Here is a 26,337-nt window from a genome sequence, read left to right as displayed (position 1 = left end):
CCTAAAGTGACTTGCTAAAGGTTACATAGGACATTAGTGACACAGCTGGGAAGAGAAGCCTGGTCTCTAAGGGTACATCTACACAGGAAGTGGCAGGAAGTCTGAGCCCAGGTTGACAGACTTGGGCGTGCGGGGCTCACGCTCCCACACTAAAATAGGTATGTAGATGTTGCGGCTCAGGCTCTGAAGCCTCGGGGAATGGGGGGTGCTTCAGAACCCAAGCTCCAACTTGAGCCACAATGTCTACGTAGCTATTTTTAGTGCGTAGCACAAGCCTGAGCCTGTCAACCTGGGCTCAGACTTGCTGCCGCTCACTATGTAGATGTATCCACTGGTGGTAGATGTTTAATTTTCTCCACTAACACACACAGTTCTCATGCAAATTGCTTCAACCTCTGAATTCAGTTAGGATAACAGTAAAATTTGGGTAAAGGGGATGCTTTGCTAAAGCAATGGGGCAAGTGCAAAGTACTACTAGCCATAACTGAGAGGAATTTGTTGAATTGCATGGGAGACGAAGTATGTGGTCATGCCAAGGAAATACACTCCCAAACTTGGCACAGCATTCTGCAGTTATGCCAGAATGGCTTTCTTCTTCAAAAGTACTATACTAAAGCAATACTGTACTTGGGGCAAATTAATGGGTTAGTATTACAGTGTGGGGCAGGAGATGAGAACTGCAGGACACCTGCATGTTTCAGAGCAAGGGGAACCTTAACTTAGCTTGTTAGCTATAGCATTCCAGGAAAGGGAAATTTAAGGAAGTGGTACTTGTAAGACAGTTCATCTGGTCTCCCTGAAGCAGTACACACCCTCCCCTTCACTTCAAAATTCAGAGAATCTTTAAAGAACAGATTTTTATTTTGATCAAAAACCTCCGGTTAGGCTACAGAGGGGTTTTAAGGTCCCATCAAACCGAAGAGGACTGATTCAACCTTAACTATGATTGCCACTAACAAACAGTGTTATGGAGGCACATTAATGTCAGTAACAAATCAGTAAACCTGTTAATACAGCACTAATTAAACCATTGCTACTTGATCCTCTTCTGGAATCTCATAACAGTTTTGATAATTAAAATCCTCTTTAGAGTTCACTTTGAACACTGTACAGAAGCAGATTACTGCATGTAATGTGGGCATCATTTATAGTTCTATGCAGCTTTTGGAACCTTGTGACAAAGGCATGAAAAATTTAACAATCATTAGAAAGTATGGACACCTACCAAGTGAAGCAAGAATCTCCATGGTCCTCATTGTGGGCTGGATATAAAACCACAGTTTCTGTAGGGACAAAAGCCCTTGTCTCTGAAGATGCTCCAGCTGGGTGATAAGAATCATGTATTCTTTGATAAGGGTCCTCATTGCTGCTGCCAAAGCATGATTTACCTGTCCGTACTCGAACGAAGATTTTTCCTCAATGAACCTGCAAAAAAGCGTACAAAAAATTGTTTGTCAAGGCAGTGTTTATATTTTCAGGAGCTGTATTTACATGTCATTGTAGAAGCATGAAGGGCAGAGTGCAACCTAGTTAGAAGCTGCACTGTCATCTTGAAATCTATGCAGTTTTTAAAAAAATAAATATAAAGTAGCATTAAGGGCTATACTTGCCTTGACTCCCTCCAGTCAATTTTTGTTGTTTAACCATCACATTTTTCTATTTTTAAAAGCATTCCCTCCCCCTGGTGCTGTGTGAAATGTAGGGTAATAAGCTATTGCTGACTTCATATGTGCTTCTGATTCTAGCCACTGGGGGACTTTAACAACAATATTTTTTATTAAAGTAGCACTCAGGGGCAAACATAGATGAAGAACATTCCTTGCTCCAGGGAGCTTACAAAAAATACACACAGATGAAATCAGGGAATAACATATATGCAAATAAGCATGGTGCTGATCAGCACACATTAGTTAGTTACGGGCTTCACGTTGGGTTTTTAATCTGGGAACACAGGTCAGGGGAGAGGAATGGCAGGTATGGGGGAGTTAGCGAGAGTAGGAACAGGAAGGAAAGAACAGGCAGTCCCAGCTCACTACCTGCCTAGTCATGGTCACAGCAGGGCTCAGCAACTAACTGCTAGGTGGTAAGGGATGGGCAAGTTGGCAAAGTGAAAGTGAGCTTGACATTGCAGTAAACTAAGAAAGCAACTCCGTAGGATGGAGTTAAATTGTCAAGGGCCTTAAAGGTGAAGGTAAAGCCAGTGGAAGGACAGAGAAGGGAGTGATGTGATCAATAACAAGCCAGGGAGATGATCTGAGCAGCAGCAATGTGAATGGACTAAAGAAAGGCAAGGTTGCAGTGAAGAGGTGATTACCGTAGGACCTGGCTGAGATTTTTAGCTGTGTAGACAGAAAGAGAATACTGAATCTTCGAAATATTACATAGGAAGAAGTAGCAAAAATTAGACATGATCTGGGTTTTTATACAAGTTTTTTCCAAATTAATTAGTATCCCACTAGAATCAGTCATCATAGCAGATTTTAGCGAGGTGTTGGACTCTTTTTTTGGACAAGTCAAGCTGGCCCAAGCATACATAGTCACATGCTAGAAGCATTATAAAAGATCACATGTAAAAAATAGGGTGAAAAGATGTCTAGAGGTTGGAAAAACCTACAATGAAGGATTTTATTTTTTTTCTCCTCTCCACATTCCACATATTCACAAGTAGATTTCTTCCTGATTTCTACAAATTTGATGGACTCAGTGCTTCATAACAAAATCAAGTCTATCACGATCTCTGATCATGCACCAGCAATACTACAATTTCCCCCTCCCAAGACAAACTGGATTTGTAAAGGATGGAGACTGAACTCCTCTCTTTTGAAAGATAAACATTCTTAATACTCTGTCACAGAAGAAATTGGGTTTTTCTTCAAAACAAATGATATGCCAGAGATATCCTGATCTACCCTATAGGATGAACTTTTATTAGGGGAAGGATCATTTCATACTCAGTGGTTAGAAAGAGGGCTTACCAGGCTCAGCTCCTGGAATTAACCAAACAATTTAAATGTCTACATTTAGAATGTGCAAACTACCCCTCCCAAGGAATCTTAAAAAATTAATCTTCAGTGTGAAGTAAATAGATCGACTTCAGCACAAGCCAAATTCGCTCTTTTTATACTCAAACACACTGGCAGTTGGGAAAAAGAGGATAAAATTATTGCATGAAGATTAAAAGTGAGAGGCCAAACATCCCGAATAGTATTCCTCAAATCAGAACAAGGATAGGTTATTACTAATTAAAAAGAGCTCAATAATCAATTTTTGAAATTCTACCAGTTCAATAATTTTTTATGATAGTAATTCACCACCTGACCCAAAAGAGACGAATAAAGTTGTTCAAACTCAACCTCCCACAAATCTCAGAAGAGCAACATGCAAGACTGGCATCTCCCTTGCAATCCGAGGAAATAATCAAGTTCATAACAGAAATAAGCCTGAGCAAGACTTTCCCCACCAGGAGGATGCTTACTGATAGAATTCTATCAAAGTCTCAAAGAAATTCTGGTTCCTAAGCTATTATACATTTCCAAAAATGCCTTAAATAAAGATATGTTATGTCCTACTATGAGGAAAGCCCTAACTATTGTACTATTTAAACTGGGTAAGAATGTGCGAAAGTGTAATAACTATAGACCCATCTCTTTAATCAATAATGACATAAAATACTTTCAAAAATACTGGCTGAGAGGCTTGAAAAAGTAATGAGTGATAGGGTTCATCCCAATCGAGTGAGATTTATTAAAAAAAAAAGAAGCATGATTCAGATCACACACAGGTGATTAATGTTATTGCATTCCACCAACGTTCTAGAAATTCCCATGCAATCATTTAATCATCTTGACACACAGAAAGTCTTTGACAGAGTGAAAAGGCAATATCAGTTTCTTACCCTAGATAAATTTGGGTGGGGAAATTCTTTATTTCATGGATAAAACTGTTATATTATCATTTCAACTCTCACATCTTAAAAAATAGCACAATATCCCTCCTTTGATTTTTTGGGGGGAATTAACCAGGGATGCCTGCTCTCCCCTCTCCTGTTCAATCTAGCATTAGAACCACTTGCAATATTATATTAGGGAACACAGGTATTTAAGGGATCAAATCAGGGACTCAGGAGACAAAATCCTTCCATATGCAGGCATCATCTTATTTATTAAAGATCTGGATCAATCTATTCCAGATATCCTACATACAATAGATAACTGACAAATTCTCTGACTTACAAGACACATTGGGATAAGTCAGAAGCAATGATGATCTCATTGGATCTATTTGGAAGTAGCTCTCCTGTAGGGACATTTAGATGGCAACAGAGACTTCAGAGATCATGGCATCCTGTTCCCAAAGGAAATTAAGAACATAGGCAAGGTTAACCTAGCCTCAACTATGCAATTAGCAACAATTTAAATCGATGACAGGCACTACCTCTCTTCCTTTGGGAAAAATAAACAATTAAAATGAATACCTTTTCCAGGATCCTTTTTATTCTGAATTCCCTCCCTATCTATATTCCTCCCTTTTATTTTACCAAAATTAACAACATGTTCAGTCCTTCTTGTGAGGTGCCGGTAACAAACCCAGATTCTCCTTACAAAGATTACAGCTCCCTGCCAAAAGAGGTGGGTTTAGATTTTCCAACTTCAAACTTTATCATCAGGGAATAATTCTTAGCCAAGCTGCACAGCAGCTCATTCCCTCCTGCTGTAGAGCCCCAGATCAGCTCCAGCTGGAAGAAGAATTGATTACTCCTTTACCCCTTTCCAATGTGCTGCACTTGGATTACTATCGATTCCCTAAAGAACAATTACCATTATTGTGGCAGTCAGAAATACTTGGCATACGTCTACTAAATTTAAAAATCACCCTTTTCTACATAGCAAGGCCTCTATCTGGGGTAACTTGAAACTCTCTCTAGCAGGCAACCCCATCATGTGGCCAGACTGCATTAGGAAAGGGATTTTGACTATCAGTCAATTTATTGAAAATTGTACCTTCCTCTCCTTTACAATATTAAAAAAGATGTTCAATCTACAGACCAAGGAGGAGTGGGAATGTATCTAACTTAAAAATGCCATCTCCTATCTGTTTGGTTCCAATGCCTGAGCTACCCCGACCCACCTGAACTGCTTTCATTTCTCCAATTATTATCCAGATTGCCAAGAGCTATGGTAACACTATATACAAACTTGGACGGCAAATTTGACTTAAACACAGATTCCCTAAAAAAGAAATGGGAGGAGGAACTAGGCCAATTATTCTCTGCTAACCAATAGAAACATATTTTAGCCAGTGCTCTGAGCTGTTCCTTGGACCTCCGTTTACGATTAATCCATCAGAAAATCATAAGGAACATGCATCAGACCCCTCTCCGACCGTTCAAAACAGGTGCCGCTAAGTCAGACAAACGCTGACACTGTGATTCAGCAGGTGCTAACTTCACCCGTATGCTCTGCGAATGCTCCTATACCTGTAGGTTTTGAGCAGAACTTAACTGCAGAGTTAATTTTTTCCTATAAAATAAAATTGTCTTACAAGCTAAACATATTTTTTTAAACCTAATGGATGTTAACTGGAAGCTGAATAAATCTGAAAAATTTTGGCTAAGCAGACCACTAATAATTGCTAAAATTACTACAAAAATGGAAATACAAAAAGTGACCAACAATTGAAGACTGGCACATAGATTTCATAGGCTTGACACTCTTTCCGTGATGGCCAAGAAAAATTCTCAGAGACATGGGATGCTTTCCTGGAAGTATCTGAATGATCCTATTAAATGCTTCCTTCCTGCTCTCTACCCACTGCCTTTCCCTGCCCCCCCTACCTACACCTCCCTTGCTTCTATTTTTTATCTTAATAATTTTTCTTTAATTAGTTGGATATTTATAAACAAATTTTGTTTATACAAAATACAAATTACTGATTTATATTTTAACCTTTCCTATTTTATTTATTTATTGATAAAATTAAATGTATCAAATATAGCTATAAGAAGTTTATGTATAGTTTGCCATGGTTTTTTTTTCTGTATATATATTTAAAACACTAATAAGTTAACAGAAAAAGAAACATGGTCTGGATGTGAGTCTAGAGAGAGGGTGGAGACTGTTACTAGCCTGAGTGACAGGAGTACGGTGATGTGGTCCACAGTGATAGAGAGGTGGGAGGTTTGGAGCGGGGTTCAGCTTTGGCCATGCTGAGTTTAAGTTGTTGGCTGGACACCCTGGAGGAGATGTTCAGACAGACAGGCAGAGATGCAACTTTGGATGGAGGGAGTGGAGTCTGAGTGGAAAGGTAGATTAGAGAGTCATCAGTGTAAATATGGTAGGCATCCGGATAAGATTACCCAGCAATAGGATAAAAAAAGAGAATAGGATGGATCCAAGGCTGAAGTCCTGTGGGATACCTATTGAAAGTGTGCACGGGTAGGGGAAGATGAAAGGGAGGCATTGGAGCAAATTATTAGAGAGGTAAGAGAACCACAAAAAGACAGTCACAAAAGCCAAAGGAGGACAAGACTTCAAGAGGAAGAGCATGTTTGATAGTGTCAAAGGCAGAAGTCTGGAGTACAGGACCTGAGATCTGGCCAGAAGAGTTAATCTGAGGCTCTGGCGAGAACAATTTTTGGGAGCATAGAGGGTGGGAGCTACATGGAGCAGCCCTAGGAAGAAGATGGAGGAAAACAACTCCAGAGAGCAAGTAGTGAGGGCATGACTGAGGAGTCATGATTGGTTAATACTTTGAAGGTGAAGTGAGCTCCTTTCTAAGAACTATCATTAATACTTATAGGAAAGGTTTGGCCCTGACACGGACCATTATCACCATTGTTTTTCTGATCGGGTGGTCCTTTAAGGACGTTCAGTTGCTGATTTGATTACATTTGTTGTGCTTTGGCACGTAACAGGGGAGACTGCATGAAAATTGTCATCTCCTCCCCCAGAAGTTCCAGGATTCTGTCTTCCCCATAGGCAGTGGACTGCACATAACCAACTTCAGACAACATACAGGTGTGGATATCTCCTCCACAAATGGGAAAAAAAAAAAATCACCAAATTGTGTTGCTTGGTTTGTACCCTCATCACAGTCACATCACAGACAACTGTCCCATTCACACTTACAGTGGTGACACAAAGGGATCCACCTAGCTACTGCAGAAGCATTAGAAGGGTTTTCAAATCTCAAGATTCAGCTATAATCTCAGCCCATGGCTTTTTAAATGCCATATGAAAGAAGAATACTTATAGGAGATGTATAAGTAAAGTGGAGTAAACCATTTACTTCACTAGTATGCGCTGAGTGCCCCCAGTGAGCAGTCACTCCAACCCCACTAGCCAGAGTTCAGAGACGCATTCAGCATGCAAACACCACAAACTGCTCTTCCTGCCCCCATTTAAGACCCCAAAAGTCCTGAACCACACAAACAGCTGTGATGCTAGGACATCACAACTACTGCTCCACTCTGCTGAAGCTAAGGTGCTGACCCAATAGAGACTCAGGTAGGGGCTGGCTTGTAAGCCAGCCGCACAACTTTGAGGAGGTTTTTTATTTTATTTTATATCCCAATGGGTATAAATTAAACTAAGGTGGTTTCTAAACCAGGCAGCATACTTGCAAATAAAACATTGCATAAAACATCACAAACTGGATTCTGTAATTCAATTCTGGGTGTCAGATAAAACCAGACAGACACATCCTGACATGGGAACAACAAAGGCCACATCGGATACCTGGTCACAGTGGAGTAACTCGCAGCTACAGGAAGAATCCTGGTCACTAGCTCTTTGACTGACATGTCCAAATTGGGATCCACTAAGAAAGCTCGGTTCTGCCTGCCTATGAGAGGCTGTGCTGTGATGTATCTTCCATCCACTCCAATCAAGACATACAGCAAGTCTTCCACAATTGTGGACTCTTGAGAAGCTAAGGGTAAGGTACCTATTTGAAAACAGAGGACAAAAAGTACAAAATCTGAACACACGACAGAACTATTCTCAGCCCTTTTTCATTCCTCCGTGGCTTTTTGATTGGTATGCTCAGGCTGGATTAAGACAGTGAAACATGGAGAGGAGGTGCTGTTAAAAGGGACAGCATGCATCATTCTCCTCAATGGCAATGCTGTCTTCCCACCTTTTAGTACAAGCAGAGTGAAACTAGGCCTTGTAGTAAGGATAAACCAAAGCAATCTTCAGGGAAGATGGACTACAGTGCACCGAGACTTTTTAAGTGAAAATTGCAGAGTTTTGATCTAGTACTTGGACCTCAACAGAAAATATTATGACTCAAGGAGAAGATGACTAAGTTACCTCATCTTTGTGTGTGTAAGGGATGGAAAATAATTCATCTGTGGTAAAATCCATAAAATGTCCACCTAGATTTCTAAACCAGAGAACAGAATCCTTTACTTTGTTTGTGTGCCAAAATATAAGTTATACAGATATACATACATACCCAATGTATATGACCATGATAGCTATGGAACAAATTACATTCACTTTGCACCTCTGATCTTCCCAACTGTACTCTGCTCACTAATCTAATTGTACTGGAACTGGGGAAGTACTATTCTTGTCAGGAGTTTTCCTAGAGTTGAAATTTTTCAGTAAAAATAAATGAAGGTTACTTACTTGTAACTGGAGTTCTTCAAGATGACTGAATATTCACACTTATAGACTCTGCACTGCCTGAGGGCACCCAATGGTAGAACTGTCTCCCACTCCAGGCAGTGCCTATTGGAGCACCTGTGTACCTCCCCCTCCTACTCCTTCTCTAGGTGTCTCTGAACATTCCGAGGGTGAGGCTATAAAAGGGAAGGCTGCTCCCTCTACCACCTCAGTTCCTTCCGCTGCCAACCCAGAAGACCTGGATAGGGAAAGTGTGACTATGCAGAGTAAACGCAAAGAAATCTGATTACAAAAAAGTAACCTTCATTTCTTTTTAGAGTGGCTCTACATATTCCTATTTACAGGTAGATTGACAAGTGGTGCTGAAAAACCCTGAAGACGAGAACAGAGTCCTAATTAAATCATCATCGAACCATAGAAATGTAGGACTGGAAAGGACCTTGAGAGATCATCTAGTCCAGACCCCTGTGGTAAGGCAGGACCAAATAAACTGGGACCACCCAACAGTTGTTTGTCCAACTTGTTCTTAAAAACCTCCAATGATGTGGATTCCACAACCTCCCTCAGTAATAACGATTGAGCCACCTCTCTGCCAAATTTGGCATCTGCTCTAGACACTAGATCCAGTGCCTAATGTTTAGTGAATGTGTATACTGACTTCCAAGTAGCAGCTTTACAAATCTCTCTGATAGGAACACATTTAAAACAAGCAAAAGATGCAGCTACAGCTCTAATAGAATGAGACCGCAAAGCAGGCAGCTCAGGAATTTCCATAACTCTCAACACTGAGCAATGCATTGTTTAACCCATCGGGAAGTAGTCTGAGCAGATGCAGCATGACTCATGATTCTTAGTATAATAAACAGTCTAGATGACTTCCTAAAACTCTTAATGCCATCTGAGTAGTATGCAAGAGCTCACCTAGCACCGAAAGTATGTAAGGCAGACACTCCTTTAACAACATGAGGTTTTGGAAAGAAAACTGGTAAATTAATTGTCCAATTGATATGAAACTCAGAAAATATTTTTGATAAAAACCTGGAATCAGGTGTAGGAACCACCTCATCTTTGTCAAAATTCATAAATGGCAGGTTAGCAATCAGGCCATGCAATGTACGGTAATAGCAGTAACGAAGACTGCTTTAATAGATTAATAAAACAAAAGAACAATACACAAAGCATTCAAGTAACGATCAAAACATGGTAAACTGAAACAACAGTCAGATGAACTTTTAAAGACAAATTAGACAATCTTTCAGACGCTAAGTACATTAAATATTGTAAAATACAGGGTATGGAAGCTGTCACTAGAAAGTCAAATTTATCCCTCAACTAAGCAACAAATCTGGTCCATTTTAACAGGTAACACTATCTTGTAGACAGCCTTCTAGAACTAAGCAGAACATTTTGTACCAACGAAGAACATGATGGCTCAAGACTAGTCAAGTCCAATAGCCTAACCTGTCAGATGAAGCAACTGTAGATTTGAACAAAGAATCCTGTCTTGTTATTGTGACAAGATATTTCGAGACAGAAACTCATGTTTTATCTGTCTGACAGCTGATGCAGATCCATGTATCACTGCTGTTTTGGCCAAGCTGGGGCAATCAATATAATTTTTGCTGTCCTGACAAATCTTCACCACTTTCTAAATTAAAATGGAAAGGAGTGAAAGCATACAGAAGGCCTGTGATCCAGGGAGGCCTTGGTGCCAACTGGCAGCAGGAATAAGAGGTGCATAGGGGTTTACAGGAAACCCCTAGATCTGATGTTTACATAATAGTATGCCAAAGGGTGGCATGTGAGGTCTCTACCAACAGCCAGTAATGCACTGGTCATCCTAATCGCTGCAAGATATATGTACAGATATTTAAGGAGCTGTTTTCAGTATAGATACACTATGTTCTTAAGGTATGTGAATTAAGACAGGTCGCCATAGGTGATAAATTCTGTTCAAGCAGGGATTGGTGAATGCTCCTCTCACTGGCTGGTCATTGCATACCATCTGAAAACAATCTGAGAACCAAGCCAATGGCTGATTCTATAAATAATATGCAAAGCTCTGGAGGAACGATCTGAGAACCAAGCCAATGGCTGATTCCATGATTAATGTGCAAAGCTCTTTCCCTGAAAAGCCCAGTGACTTTGGATTGTAAATTGAGCTAAATGGGATCCCCATTCAGTGTTGGAAGTATCTGACATTATAATTGATGAAGGTCGATTGAACAGAACATTCCTGAGAATGCTTGATCTGTTTGTTCACTACCTCAGCAAATTCAGAACATCCTGAGACATGGTGACAAACATATGAAGACAGTCCTGACTGGGTATATAAACTCAAAACACCCTGAACATTCTGAGAGGGTTAAAGGGGGCCACATAAGCGGTAGCTGCCATCAATCCCATGAGACCCAGGAAGAGGATCACCTTCTGGTATTAGAAAAACAAAGTGGGTAGGGGGTAATATCTTTTATTGGACCGACTTCTCTTGGTGAGAGACACAAACGTTTGAGTTTACATAGAGCTAGCTCTTCTTCAGATCTGGGAAACATACTCGGAGTGTCACAGCTAAATACAAGATGAAACAGATTGTTTAGCATAAGTAGTTAATACATATTTCAAGGAACTATTCAAGGTGAAGTGGGCCCATTAACCCCCCTTGATAATTCCCTGATAAGGAGGAAAGACCTTGGGAAAGAAGATGTCGCACATCTTATTTGAATTAAAATTCCAAACTAGGGTAATCCTGTCTCAAATTAGTTAGCTAAAGTGATAATTGGTTATCACATTATTTGTTTTTCAAGGGTATAAAAAGAGTTATGAATCTAAGAATTGTCAGACACCACCTAATCATGTTGGAGCATGACAGGATGAGATGGCTTTCCCTAGGTCTGGCCTATTTGTAAGTATACTGATCACATGCTTATGAATACTTTGTTACTATATTGGGTGAAGTGACTGCTTATTTTTAGTCTGTTAGACATGTTTAGAGCAACTGTATAAAATACCATTTGGCCTTGGACTTAATAAAGGAATTTATAGTTAAATTGATGTTTGGTGGTTTGCCCTATTAATAATAATGATTTCAAATATTATTAATAATTCCAGCACTTAACAGGAAGCTAGAGTTGACCAAATAGCCATAGCAAGTTGCAAAAAACCATCCAAGATAGGAAGTGACAACCTATTCATGGAAGTAGCTCCAACATTATCAAATACCAGATGGGAGGTTTCCTCTACAGCTACTGAAGGTAAGTTCAACATGGCTACCATACAATCCACAAGGTCATGGAACTGCACAGCATCCTCAGAAGGGGAGGATGCTGAAACCACCCGCATGTGCTAGTCAGGCAACAAATCTGGATCAAGGTCACAAGGTGGGATCCAGGAACATACCCATGGGAAGAGCAAAAGGACAAGGAGGTTTTGCAACCAAGAAACCCCACTTCCATACAGAGATGGAGTATGGAACAAGACGCAAGAGATTCAGAGGGTGGTCCCATTAATTTGTTAGCACCAGGTTGAGATCCCGTGGGGGAACAAGTTCTTATATCTTTGAGTATAACCTGTCTAACCCTTTTAGAAATCTGATAGTTATGGAGTTAAAAAAAAAAAAAAGCAATCTATTACCCACTGAACGGCAATAAACAAATAGCTGCTCAATGTAGTCTAACAGAACTGTCATATCTTAGTATTTTAGTTGCAATACATAGTCCAAAACATGGTTAATGGAAGCTTGCTCTGGAGAGACACATTTCTATTAAGACCAGATAAAAACATTTCCATTTAGCCAGGTAAGTGTGCCTGGTTGAAGGCTTTTTGCTATTTAGAAATACTTCCTTAGGCCTGGTCCACACTAACCCCCCACTTCGGACTAAGGTACGCAAATTCAGCTACGTTATTAACGTAGCTGAATTCGAAGTACCTTAGTCCAAACTTACCGCGGGTCCAGATGCAGCAGGAAGGCTCCCCCGTCGATGCCGCGTACTCCTCTCACTGAGCTGGAGTACCGGTGTCGAAGGCAAGCACTTCCGGGACCGATCCGGGATCGATTTATCGCTTCTAGACAAGACGCGATAAATCGATCCCGGAAGATCGATCGCTTACATCCGGACCAGGAAGTAAGTATAGACGTACCCTTAACGTGTTTCGAGCAAGCATTTTCTAATGGTGTTAACCATGAAGCATCCATGCTGTTAAGCAGAGGGCTTGCAAGTGCTGGTAGAGCAGACAGCTGAAGTCCTGAGAAATCACATTTGGATCCAACAGGAGAGACTGAAAAGGTCTCATCGACAATACTGGTAGGGTTGAGATCTAGTATTGCCGAGGCCACGCTGGTGCTATTAGTATAAGGCAAGCATGGTCCTGTTTGGTCTTGCATGAGACTCTAGACAGGAATGTATCAGAAAAGACATACAGCAGGGAGTTCTTCCATAGTAGCAGGAAAGCGTTTGTTAATGAACCTGGCTGTGACCCTGTGATAAGTGAAGGGGGGAGGGGGCGGAAGTTCCCTGTTATGGACACCCAGCCAGTCAATTAGCTATAAAATCCCTCTTGGCAGCTGTTCTCTACTTGCTTTACCTGTAAAAGGTTAAAAAGTCTGACAGCATGCATATTCTAATTTTTAGAATCCTTGTGGGCCCCCACTTTCTGCACTCTAAGTGCCAGAGTGGAGAATCAGCCTTGACAGAACCCCGGGGAGCAGAACTGATAGCATTTTCTGTTGGCCTTTGTGGCAAACATACCCACTTAGGGAGCCCCCACAGCTGACAGGTGGATCACTGTGCTTAGGACCCACCAGTTCAATGTGACATGAATCCAGGAACAGAGGAAGCGGGATAGATGATTGGCAAACATATGGGAAGGAACAGATGGGCCTGTAGGAACTGTAATATTGCCATCAACAAACCTGTCAAAATGCATGCTTAGACTGAACTGCTAGTCGAGAGGAACCTGCTGTCACAAAGGAAGAGGGGGCGGAGGTGGTCAATGCCTGTAATTCCTGCCCCTTTTTCTTGGAAGGTCTTGGGCCCATGGGATAAAGCTCTGATAACTGTGAGCTTGCTGGGGCTGGAACTGCTTCCTCCTTGTCACAGTGTGTTGACTCCAAGCAACTTCAGAGTTGTCCTGGAATCTTTTAGGCTACATGGCCTATTGTCCATTTTTTCCACAAAGAGGGAGGCCCTTCAAAGGGCAGAACTTGAATGTTCTGCTGTACTTCAGGAGGAAGATCGGATGACTGCAGCCAAGATGCTGAGTCTGCTGTATCCAAGCTGTCCTGGCCACCAGCTTGCCCTCTTCCAACACCACATTAAATTCCTGCCTGAAGTCCTCTGGTAGCCTGTCTTTAAACTTCATGTTTTCCCACAGAGTGAAATCAACGCGACTTAGAAGAGCTTGCTGGTTAGCAAGTCTAAGTTACAGCCCTATCATCTAATAAAGTTTGCAACCAAACTAGTCCAGTCTCTCTGATTCCTTCCCCTTTTGTGTCAATGCTTGGTGCCCCTGCCTCATTCACTCTTATCTGCTGCCACCATCAAGAGCCTGAGGGAGGGTGAATGTAGACGCATTCAAAATGCTTAGAAAGGGCACATTTTGCTGTAGGAGCTAGGGAAGAAAGGGTGTGCCACAGTGTTCTGAGTGGCTCCAGAATTGCTTCATTAATCAGGAGCACCACTTGGAGGAACCTGTCGAAGCTAATATGTCCACTAGTGTATAAGATTTCTTGCAGACCAATTCCACCCGAATGTCTTACACTAAGGTCACTCTTTTAAGCAGTTCTTTGTGAGCCTGGTAATCTTCCTGTGTCAGTGAATTGCTCAGCATCTCTATAGCCTCATCTGGTGATGAGGAAGACTGTACCAGGAGCTGAAGCAATGTCTGGTCTCTCTTGTGGTGGAGGAGCTGTCTGAGCAACTTCCAGCTGCTTGGTACCTGCACTGGGTGTCAGAGAATGTTCTCTGTGGTGCCAATGATCTCAGTACACCCTCAAAGAAGTCAACTGAGGTGGGTGAGGTAAGGTCCTAGCAGGGGAGAGACACCCCACAGAGTCCAGAAAGGCCACTGACATGGTGATGAGGCCTGTGCTTGCACAGGCCATTGTGCCTTGAGATGTGCTTACTGCTGTGAGACCCATGGACCCCAAGGCTCTCATGGAGGGGTATGCATCCCGTTTTGAATGGGACACAGGCCCAAACTCTGAGTCTGAAGGAGATAACTCTGAGTCCTGCGATAAGAGTGAAGCAGATCCTGTGTGGACAGGAAATAGATAAGCTGAGCCTGGGGATGGTGGTACTGAGGATTTTAATGGTGGGTTTCCTCTGGAATGTACTGGCTCTTAGGTACTAGAAGTGTAGAGGGCATCAAGTTGCATGCTCTAACAGAACTAGTGTAGGAACTGCAGTCACCAGTACTGGCTGAAATTCTTCCTGTACCACCAGGGACACTGGTACAGAAAGATTGAGTAGTTCTCTGGCAGCTGTGTATGCCTCTGGCATCATCGGGACCTGAACTGGGTCTTGAGCTTGCTGTCTTTGCATAGGAACTTCAGGGGTCAGCCGCAATGGAAGTTGCAAAAGTTCCAAAATTGACAAAACCCCCTTTCTAGATGAGGAGCACTCTGGGGAACACTCCCCCTCAGAGTGTCCCCCAGAATCTTTGCCTCTAGGTGGCCTTGGCAGCAATGATCTTGCTGAATGGGGTTCTGGGTCTTTGGAAGATCTCTCTTCTCTGACAGATCAAGATGCTGTAGACATCTCAGGTGGTGTACTCCATACTTAAAGTGCAGCACTCAGAGCATGCTCTGAATCAGACGGCTTGCTGCCTCCATAGGAAGACACTTAAGTCTCGCTGTTCTATCTTTTTTTAGAGAGGCAAAAATCCTTTACAAATGTGATACATATCACTGACCAACACTGGCCTGGCACAGGACCAGCAGGACTTAATCCCTGGAGAACTACGCATGGCTCCAATACTGGTCCCAAGATTCAAATTTAGTCCAAAAAGGACCTAAAACTAAAACCTATCACTAATTATACTCTATACCTAATTAATTACTAAAGAAAACAAACTATATACAAAGTGTGAGGGGAAAAAAGTTGCAATATCAAGACTGTTGGAGCGCTTCAACAACTGTCACTGGTGGTAAGAAGGAACAGAAGGGTCAGGGGTGGTTCCATCCTCTTATACCTGCACCCAATGGTGCTTGATGGCAGAGGGCGCTCGAGCTGCCCTGATTGGTGCTTCAGAGGGAAAAGTTCTTTGATATCTGTACATGAGGCGCGCACACATACCAACAGTGGCACAGACACGTGCAATCACTCAAAGAAGAACCATCATTTTCATCTCCACAATGCTGGGGGAAGGTGGCTCCAGAGAAAATCTTGTATGAACGGATCTGACAGAGTATACAGTCAGGACTAGCACTATGACATTTCCAAGTCATCCTACATCCCATCCCTCAGAGCCATCAGATGACATTGATTCCTGATGCTTTGGCCAGATGTTTCTGACATGCACCCAGGTGGGGATGAGTTATCTGAATGACCATGATCTCAGGAGGCCCCATCTTTCTGAGGAGCTACAGGATCTGAAGAAACCTGTCACACTGGAGTCTGACTGGAGCAAATAGATGTGTTATCATCTGGTTTCACACATGGCATCCAATGAAATTTTGGGGCTTGGATTCAGTATTGACAAATACTGTAAACAAAGCCTTAAAGCTGTTCTCTCAGCCCATTTCTGCCTTAGCAGAATTAACTGGAGCTAAACTTTCTCCTCATCTTGCATATTTGGTGAAATCTGAATGAGACCAGAGAGCAAATACACTGAATAAAACACTCGTCATTTTTGTCTGTGTGATACGTACCTATAGGCACTGTTGTGTCAGTGCTTAAACTGGAGCCAGTTAAGAAATCCCCATTAAGTGCAGATCTCTCATACACCCAGGCTGGAAATACTGGAATAGGCTGGCCAGAATTCTTCTTGTTTTGCTTGTCTCGGAGTATCTTTCGTATAAGCTCAAGAGGCTGTCAGAAAGGAGAGAGGGGCTTCTTTAAAAACACCGACCTGGAAAAGCATAATTTCAAACTACACATCTATTACTAGTCAATCTGAGGACAACAGTGGAGAGAACAGGATGCAGGACCTGGCTATTGAGTACAACACTGCAGGGCTTTTTTCTTTGTATGTTATTGAAATAAATAAAGCTTCTAAGTAAAGACAAAACAGTCTGGCTTTTCCATTCCCAACTCTAGTGCTCAGTCACTATAATAAGACAGAAAGACAGGTTAACTTTTGTGCCTACAAGGGAGTGGCCAGTACCATGGAAGACATCATTTTTGCATTTTGCCATTTTCAGGTAGAGTTTACCATTGTCCACAGAATAAATGGTGATTTTAGAGTTTTATTTCTCAACTGTGACAATTTACTATGGGTTGAAATCTGGGTCACAACCTAGAATTAAATCCCATCTTCCAAATTATGCAGAGAATAACATGTTGGCTAACAAATCACAGAACAGCTCTAGGAATAGTGAGCATCTGAGGAAATGCATGGCACTTTCCTACCCCAATGCACCATTTTCCCCTGGAATCCCTGGCACACATTGACCCAGTGCTCCCCAGAATATGCAGATGCTCATAAAATATCCCAAGTCCTCCCTGATGTAGGAACTGGCTTTGCTGGACTCTGTGCTTCTTGTCTAACCAACCCCAAATATCATCTGAGGTGGGATGAATTCTCTATGTTCTGGTCTTTTCCACTTCTTTCTCCTCCAACAATACCATTACCCCCACCTTGGCCAGTTCCATCTCCAAACACTTCTAGCATTAGTAGGGCTAGCCTTAAGCACAAGCAAAGCAACCAGATGCTTGGGGCCCTCTATTGCATGCAATCTCCCTTTCTAAAATTAGGACCAGATGAGAAGGCAGCTCATGGTCTGATCCCCTTCTCCTTTCAACAGTTTGGGCTTCTGAGCCCAACAGTCACAAGGCTAATCCTGAGGACTAGACACTGGCAGGAGTTCTAATGAGAGAACCAAGGACTTAAGTCAGATGAACAGGCACTGCCACTAGTTACTCCAATAGGACAGCACATTACACTGTCCCAGTGATAAATGTCATGAAGACACCGGAAGAGGAGTGTACATTCAAGGTGCAACCCCATAGCCAGAAAAGAACCCTATATTCTTGGTGGTGAATGGGGGTTTAGGACAGCTCTTATACTGGATTTCTGTACTTCTAGACTATATTACTATCACTGTGTCATGCTCTAGGTGCAATCCACACCAGTGAGAGGTTGTCATCACTTGCCCTGTAACCCTGAGTGCCTTAAAATGCTTTGCTGCTGTAGCTGGATGCTCCCAGCCAGCATACAAGCATGATCTGAGTGTGTAATAAGCTGCCCCAGATCAGTTCTGACTCCAGCAGTCTGCTTGTTACAACACAATCACATTCTAGACTCCACCTGCTCAGGGTCATCTTGCCAAGTGTAACCAAATACTGCTCAGTCACGAATTTTCCCAAAACTGTGTACTTTGCAATGTCCAACCCCTTTCCTGAACCATTCAGAGGAATACGATTTGTTTGCTCCTCTAAAGAGACAAAGTGCACAGCTTATAACTACAACTGGAGTTAACTATCACTTCAATTCCAACACAGCATTAGGTTGGTTTAGATTAAAGGCAAAACAATTTTTTTATCAAAAGGAAATAGGATTTTAAGTGAGTTCAAGTATAAAGGACAGAGTTAGAAATAGTTACAAGCAAATAAAGATGAAAAATGCTTTCTAGAGACCAAGACTTAACAAAACTACAGTCCTGGTTCAAAGTAAGATTCTTACCACAGTACCTTCCAGCAACATGGCTGACCACCCACTTGGTCAAGCTCTGTCACCAAGTCCAAAGTGCTCCGTTCTTTGTCTTTTTAGATGAAAGATAACCTGAGGTTCTTTGCCTCTCTCTTTTATAGTACAGTGAACCTTTGAAATGGATTCTCCTGACAGTTACCCCCAAATAAAGTTCATTCACGCTGTGAGGAAGGAGATATCGAGTCTTGTGGGGAAGGAAGTTCCATGCTGGCTTCTTTCCCAGCTGGTTTGTTAAAATATAAATTGATCTGTTCCTGCAATCTCCCTGCTGACATGATGCTAAGTGGTTATCTCCTCCCCTTGTTAGCTTGATGGTTCTGTTTACCTTCTATGTAAATGCATTCCCACTGTCTCTTAATGTACTTTGGAAGTACCTTTGTCTAGGTTGGGGTAACTTCAACCATGCCTTGCAAACACACTTCAAGATCATAATTCCCAATACGTTTGCAATTTTGAATGTATCCTCTGTATATACGCGGCAGAATAATATTAATGATCAGTATGTTATTAGCTTTCTATTGATAACTTACACGACACCTTTTATATACAGGTTATGATATTAGTGAATGAAGGAACTCTGAACTGGTCAGGCCAGATGAAACTCTCGACCAGATACCTGTCAGTTCCTTGCCTTCCTGCACTGGTATTCTGTTACAGTCATACACAAATCCACAGAATCTGTGCTATGCCCCAGCTTTTAAACAATCTTTTGGAGGAATCTTTTCAGTGTGCTAGACCACCAAAGGGTCGGTCTCTTCCTTCAGAGTAGGCCATCTGGCCTCACTGCTGCCAAGACTGAACCTCTTGACTCCAGAATTTCAGCTTCATACTGTGAGCTCTGCTCAATGTGTCCAACTGAAATAGACTGCTGGTTAGAGACTTGTACATTCTTCAAGGAATGATGCAGCCCAGCAAGTATTCGCAGTGACACCAAACAGCATTTTCACAACAGAGCAGGATTTATAAGTCAATTGGAATACAGCATTGGAAGTCCTTGAGTTAGCATAGAGAAACAAATGTTAAAACATAGTCCATGTTGGTCTAGCTAGAGCAATCCACCACCCAAGCTGTAGTGGACTCCTTCTTAGGCTGTCTCTCTGACTTCTTTTTCAGTCCCAGATGAGAGCAGCTGGCTTTTTCCAGAAGCCCACTCTTTATGCCCTCCCAGTCCTCTGCCTCCAGGCAGGGCCATGCTGAGTTTGCAACTCCATCTACCTAGTATTGAGTGTCAATTGTTCAGTTGTTGGGGCTTTCATTGTCCCTTTGGACCCTATGTTGATCTTCATCAGTTTTGACCAGTTCCTTAATTATCCTTATTTACTGCAGACCAGATAGCAAGGTGATACCCACACCATGTCCTGAGTCTCTTCTCCTACCCAAGAGAAGACTTACCCTTTTTCCTTCCACTGGGAAGCAATGCAAAGTACAGAGGGATAGTGAGGCACACATAGGATTTATAAAAATATTACAGAAAATTCCCACTTTGCCACAATTACACCACAAGATAAAAGATAATGATTAAAGCCCTACACTCTCAAGGCAGTCTTGTATCTCCAGACTGTGGAAGAGACAGTACCTGCTGTACACTGGAGCTGGTTGTTACACTGCCAAGTTGCTTGCGTAACTCCTCAAGTTCCTGCATGGATATCTTGGAAGTTGTTGAGGGAATGGCAAAACTGATGCTGCCACTTGTTGTGGCATTCACTGCAAGTTCTGCCCTTTCCTTAGCATTCTGCTGTAAATACTGAAGTGTCTACAAATACACAACAACAAAAAACTTATTCACAAACGCAGCAGAACAAGGACAAGATGCTCTAGAAATATCAAAAAATGATAAATAAAAGAGAGACCTTCACTGAAATGGACACAGTTATTGCACATCTCACCCCTCTTTCAACTCCTTGATTCAAGTATTTTATAAGTTGTCTTTGTGCAAGATAAGGGATGTAAAATGTTAACCGGTAAGCATTAGTCTTACCTTTTAACCCACCTTAACCGTTAACCCCCGCCTGCCCCAGCCGGTTAACTGTTTAAACAAAATATATTTTAATCGTTTCAACGGTTAACTTTTAAAACAGTATTCATATCCCTATGCAAGATCCTCTTTTTAATGTTGCCATGGCAAACAAAAACATACATCTGTGTGACATTAAGGTCACTAAGTTAAACATTCCAAAACAGTTTCCTGTCTGTTAAATGTATGCCATAAAACAACAAGCAGTAATATATTAAGATATATGTTTTAAAAGAAACTGGACTATAACGAACAGTATATACAATGTGATTGAGTTAAATTTAGTGAGAATTTTTTTCATTTCTTGACTTCTGGGCATTAAATGTGCAGTGTGAATGCTACATTAACATACATTTTTCTACTCCTCCCCTCTTTTTTAATGAGGAAATCACAAAGGAAAAAGGGAGAAAAAAGCTCCAAAGGGGTGTACTTTACAAGCTCTGTAGATGTGGCACTTACAAGGACACACCAATTTAAAAAAAATCACAATTTTGTTTGCATTTTTACACCTTCTATTGTTTCAGATAACCTCCCAGACAATTGTAACAGAAAACAGAGGGGAAAAAGTCTCTTTCTGTATGTTTACTTAATGCATTTGACAGCCCTTCCTGTATTCATCTTTACTCTTTCCCTGATGTAGCCAGTTAGAAACAATAGATGAAACTTGGGATTTCTCACAAAGGAATAGAGAGATTAATTTTTTTAAAACAAGAACAAAGAAAACAGAAGATAAGATTCTGAAACTAAGAAATTGTCAGGAGTATTAGCGGCAGGGAGAGTAGCTATAACTCCTTTTAATTCATTTAAAAAAAAATGAGATGATTTCAGCTACACTGTGTTCCTTTACTTGTTCACATTGCAAATACCAAGAGTGCAGGGCTTGTAATGTGCAGTGAGACATGCTTGAAGAGTAGGTTTGAAAAAAACAAATACAATTTATAGCATAAAACATTAAACACTGATGTCTCTGTGTTGAAAGTTTTTTTTATGTTTTAGTTTTTCTTCATAAAAAACAAACGTGTTAGGGCACGAGGTTATCTCCCCATGAAACTAACTGCTGAAGTCCTGTAGGTCAGAATTCTCAAAAGTGACCTCTGATTTTGGGTACTCAACTATGAAGCACTTAAGATGAATCAATGGGACCTGCAGATGCTTAAAGCTTCTGTAAATCAGGGCCAACAGATGTCAAGCTGGCCACCTAAAAATGGAGACATCTAATGTAAGAAGCCACTTTTGAAAATTTTCAGACATTAAGTTTACTTTGTTGAAGGTTTCCAGATAAGTTTTAAGAAGAAAGATTTTGAATGCAGAAATTCTATCTGCAGATCAAGTTTTGTACACTGAGTACTTTCTCCACAGATATTAGCTCAGACTCTAACTAAGGCCCCAAATCCTGCAATATAATCTGTGTGCTTACATCCACATGGAACGGAAATGAAATCAACGGGGCTCTGCATGGGCATAGGAGTTAGCCTGTGCAGAACAGATTGCAGGATACGGGCCTTAGCAGTGTAGTGATGAGCATAAGAGAAGACCTATTCTGGTGAAATGTCCAATTTTTAAATGCTTAGAACTGTTATTTTTCCAATTTTATACATATTATGCACAAAGACATCTTAACATCTTCTCAGAGCTGTAAAATGTATGGGTTTTACCCCTAATATAATTCAAAATAGCTTGAATGGATTTTTCTCAAAGTCAAAATTTAAATTCATGTCTAGGCCTAAAAGAAAACTTGCTGGGAAATTCATGAGTAACCAAAACCAGGGAGTTAAAATGAATGCCCTCACATACCCTATTGTAATCTTAATTAGTTGGTTCAGATATGTTTGTCTAAACAGCTTAATTGTTGTTACTTCCAAATATTATGCATCAGACTGACAGAAATGCAGAAACAAATATGCTACCTCTTTGTCTTCTGTGAGCTTTGACAGCAAATACACCAAAGGATCTAAATTTCTTGTATTTTTAGATTTCAGCTCATCATACTTCTTTAAAAAATCTTCTGGAGTTCGAGAAAATTCTGCTATTTTAACCTGTAAAACATCATATAATACAAGTTAAGTATTTAAACATAAATGTTAGCATTTTAGGAGAAAGTTTCAAATGCACTATTTAGAACAGGGGTAGGCATCCTATGGCACGCGTGCCAAAGGCAGCACGTGAGCTGATTTTCAGTGGCACTCACACTGCCCGGGTCCTGGCCGGTCTGGGGGGCTCTGCATTTTAATTTAATTTTAAATGAATCTTCTTAAACATTTTAAAAACTTTATTTACTTTACATACAACAATAGTTTAGTTATATATTATAGACTTATAGAAAGAGACCTTCTAAAAATGTTAAAATGTATTACTGGCATGCGAAACCTTAAATTAGAGTGAATAAATGAAAACTCGGCACACCATTTCTGAAAGGTTGCCAACCCCTGATTTAGAAGAACAAAAAAAATGTCAAATCTTGGCTATGTTGTTTGTAAAATGGGGCTACCTTTGCATACCCAACTTTACAAAGAGCCACTGAGGTGCTGTGCAAAAACTAGTATGTGATCATATAACTAAAGACTGTATCAAAATGCATATGCACAAATAGCAAGGAGTAAACTTACATGTGTATGACAGAATATACCCGTGTCCAAACTACACACTACTGTAATAATGTTTGTATAAGGTATGCCTTGTGAGGTGGTATTTAAAAGTTCATAATTTACGATCAATAATGTCATGGCAAAATGCACATAGCAACATTATATGTAAATTTATAAACATAAGCTGAAATCATGACTGAAGTATTTTTCCCAGATAAGTCTGGGGAGTGGTTAAACCACTTTCTCGGAGACAAAGGGCAAGCTGATGCTTCTGCCAGGTGTCAACAAGGCTGATGGACCATTACCTCCTGAGTAGCCATTCTTTGGCAAGGAAGAGAGCGGGGACAAAAATCTACATCTTAGCAAAGACACAGCATGGAGTTTCCTTTCTTCACTAGACTGACTGTCATCTTGCTCCCTGCTGGAAATGCTCCTCAAAGCGGAGACAGAACTATATAAAAAAGGGGTATACACCCAAGACATCCTCCTCTCTCTCTCTCTCTGGCATTGCACCTAAGATGACAAAGGAAAACGGCCATTGAACTCGGTGGGGGAGGAGGGTCCTAACTTAAGAGTTTGATCAGTAATCTGCTGGAGCATGAGGTAAGAAACTTTGCTTGAATCTCAGGTCAGGTCTACACTGTGGACCTTACAGTGGCACAGCTGCGCTGCTATAAGGTCTCCCGTTTAATCGCTCTATGCTGGCAGGAGAGAGCTCTCCCACCAGGATAATTAAACCACCCCCAACAAGTGGCGGTAGCTATGTTGGTGGGACAGCATCTCCCACCGACATAGCGCTGTCCTCATTGGGGCTTTTGTCGGTGAAACTTATGTTGATCAGGGGTGTGTTTTTTTCAGATCCCTGACCAACAAAAGTGCTAGTGTAGACAAAGCCTAATATAGTTTCTTAAATTAGACACTATTAAGTGTTTTATCTTTATTTTTGTTGTAACCATTTGTAACTTTTATGCCTGTACTTGTACTCACTTAAAATCTATGTCTTTGTAGTTAATAAACTAGTTTTACTGTTTTATTTAATCCAGTATGTTTAAATTGGAGTGTCTGGGTACTCTATTTAAAATAATAAGATGGCATATTATTGACTTAAAGAAATCACAGACTTAATGTATTTGTACTGTCCAGGAGAGGACCAGGCAGTACAGGACATGCATTTCTGGGGGATGATCCCGGATGGAGGGTGTGTTGGAGTCACCCTGCAGTATAACCAAGACTGGTGAGAACCAGGATGTAGTTGACTGGCTGCAGTTACACACAGACACTCAGGGTGTCCTGTATGCTGGAAGGCTGTTTGTGAGCAGCCCAGGTGGGAGCTACTAAAGCAAGGCACCCAACATTGCAGGGCAGGGGTGACACAGCTCCCCACTAGTCCGGAAAGTGCCCTTGTATGTCACAATGTGCTACCTTAATTCTATCATTTCCTAATTTCTAAGTGATTCTCCTTTACACTTTACTTCTGGGGGAATTCTACACCACTGCACACATGCAGAATGAATGTTCCCCGCCGATTTTTGTTCTCTGCAGAAAATACATTCTGCTGGAAAGATTCTGAAGTTACCCCTTTCACCCACCATCTGGTGCTGTGTCACCAGAACAGAGGGCAGCTGGCTCACCTACCATAGCAGCCAGCAGCTGATAGGGAGGAGGGGAGGCTGTATTCCTCACAGTGCCCTGCCCGTGGGGCCAGATGAGGAGGCCCGGGATATGGGGGCGGACAGAGTGGGGCATACAGGGTTTCTGGGGGTCACACAGACTGGGGTTCAGAAGGGCTAGTGAGGGGAGGACAGACTGGGGTGGGGGCTGAATGGGAGCGGGGATGCAGGGCCACATAGGGACTGGGGCAAAGCCACATGGAGATCAGGGACGGCGGGGCTGAGCGGGGTTGAAGGGACACATGGGGACTGACTGAATGGGAGAGGATAGGTGTCAGCCAGGGCTCCATGGGGGAGGCTCCCCAGCTCCCTAACAATCTCTCCCTCCTCTCCAAAAAAACTGTTAAATACTTCTCCCACCCACACCCAACAACCCTCCAAGTTTACTTCCAGGTTCCTTCCCAGCAATTACTTCCCTTTCCCTCAGCTCCTCCATTATCCCTGACTCCCCTAAGCCTTGCAACTATTTCTGAGGGATGTGGGAAATACGTTTCTGTATTGTAGTTTAAATGAATTACACCTCTGCCCTGATATAACGCGACCCAATATAACACGGTAAAGCAGCGCTCTGGGGGAGAGGAAGGGGCCAGGACTGCGCACTCTGGCGGATCAAAGCAAGTTCAATATAAAGTGGTTTCACCTATAACGCGGTAAGATTTTTTGGCTCCCGACAGCATTATATAGGGCTAGAGGTGTATTACTCAAAGTTCTGTATTACTATACCTAGTTAGGACTCTATTTGTCAAAAAACATTTCCTGAATCTTTTCTGTTGTCTGTATTGTTACAGACATACCTGCTAACAAAGGTATTTTGAAATAAAATTACCAAAATAATTGAAACTGGCATGATATGATGTTATTTTGACAAAAAATATGCAGAATTTTAAATTATTACGCACAGAATTTTTATTTTTTTGGCACAGAATTCCCCCACGAGTAACTCTTCATGCAGTTATTTAACTATATGGAATTGCATGGAATTTCCAGGATTTAAAAATAAAGAGAGAAAATAAATATATACAGTCATCTGCAACTATCTGCTAGACAGAAATAGAATACTGGGTTCTCTTACTGACTCTGGGCAAGAAGTATGATCCAGTTGTTAAAGCAACAGACTTCAAGTTAGGGTTCTACTTGATCATTTAATATTGTTTATATTTACACAATTCTCATTCATGTAGGTCTCAAAGTTCTTTGCAAAGGCAGGTATACAGGAATATCCCCATTGTACAGACACCAAGGCCAAGATCTGGCATATTCTTTCTGAAAGACAGTGTGGCTAAATGAATGAGTTACAGATCTAGGTTCTGTTCCGGGTTCCTTCAGAGAGTGCCTGTACACACTCTAAACTCCAGATTCCCTCCCCATTTTACAGACAGGATAGGATACCCATACTCTAGGCCAGGGGTCGGCAACCTTTCAGAAGTGGTGTGCCGAGTCTTCATTTATTCACTCTAAATTAAGGTTTTGCGTGCCAGTAATACATTTTAACGTTTTTAGAAGGTCTCTTTCTAGAAGTCTATAATATATAACTAAACTATTGTTGTATGTACAGTAAATAAGGTTTTTAA

The 26,337-nt window shown here is 41.4% G+C and overlaps 1 protein-coding gene across 4 annotated transcripts in view; it reads right to left on the bottom strand.

The window, feature by feature from the left end:
* TUBGCP2 (tubulin gamma complex associated protein 2) overlaps window positions 1-26,337 on the bottom strand; it is a 90,862-nt gene that overhangs the window by 57,483 nt on the left and 7,042 nt on the right. For all 4 annotated transcript variants that reach the window (XM_034775463.1, XM_034775461.1, XM_034775462.1 and 1 more), the window contains exons 3-7: window positions 22,419-22,547; window positions 20,074-20,250; window positions 16,498-16,657; window positions 7,737-7,944; window positions 1,226-1,425 (exon numbers count right to left, since the gene is read on the bottom strand). In XM_034775463.1, coding sequence (XP_034631354.1) covers window positions 1,226-1,425; window positions 7,737-7,944; window positions 16,498-16,657; window positions 20,074-20,250; window positions 22,419-22,547 — 874 coding nt within the window. The remainder of the gene's footprint in view (window positions 1-1,225; window positions 1,426-7,736; window positions 7,945-16,497; window positions 16,658-20,073; window positions 20,251-22,418; window positions 22,548-26,337) is intronic.

This window comes from Trachemys scripta, chromosome 7 (assembly GCF_013100865.1).
Source record: "Trachemys scripta elegans isolate TJP31775 chromosome 7, CAS_Tse_1.0, whole genome shotgun sequence".
Taxonomy (NCBI): domain Eukaryota; kingdom Metazoa; phylum Chordata; order Testudines; family Emydidae; genus Trachemys; species Trachemys scripta.
This window is presented reverse-complemented; position numbering and strand designations above follow the sequence as displayed.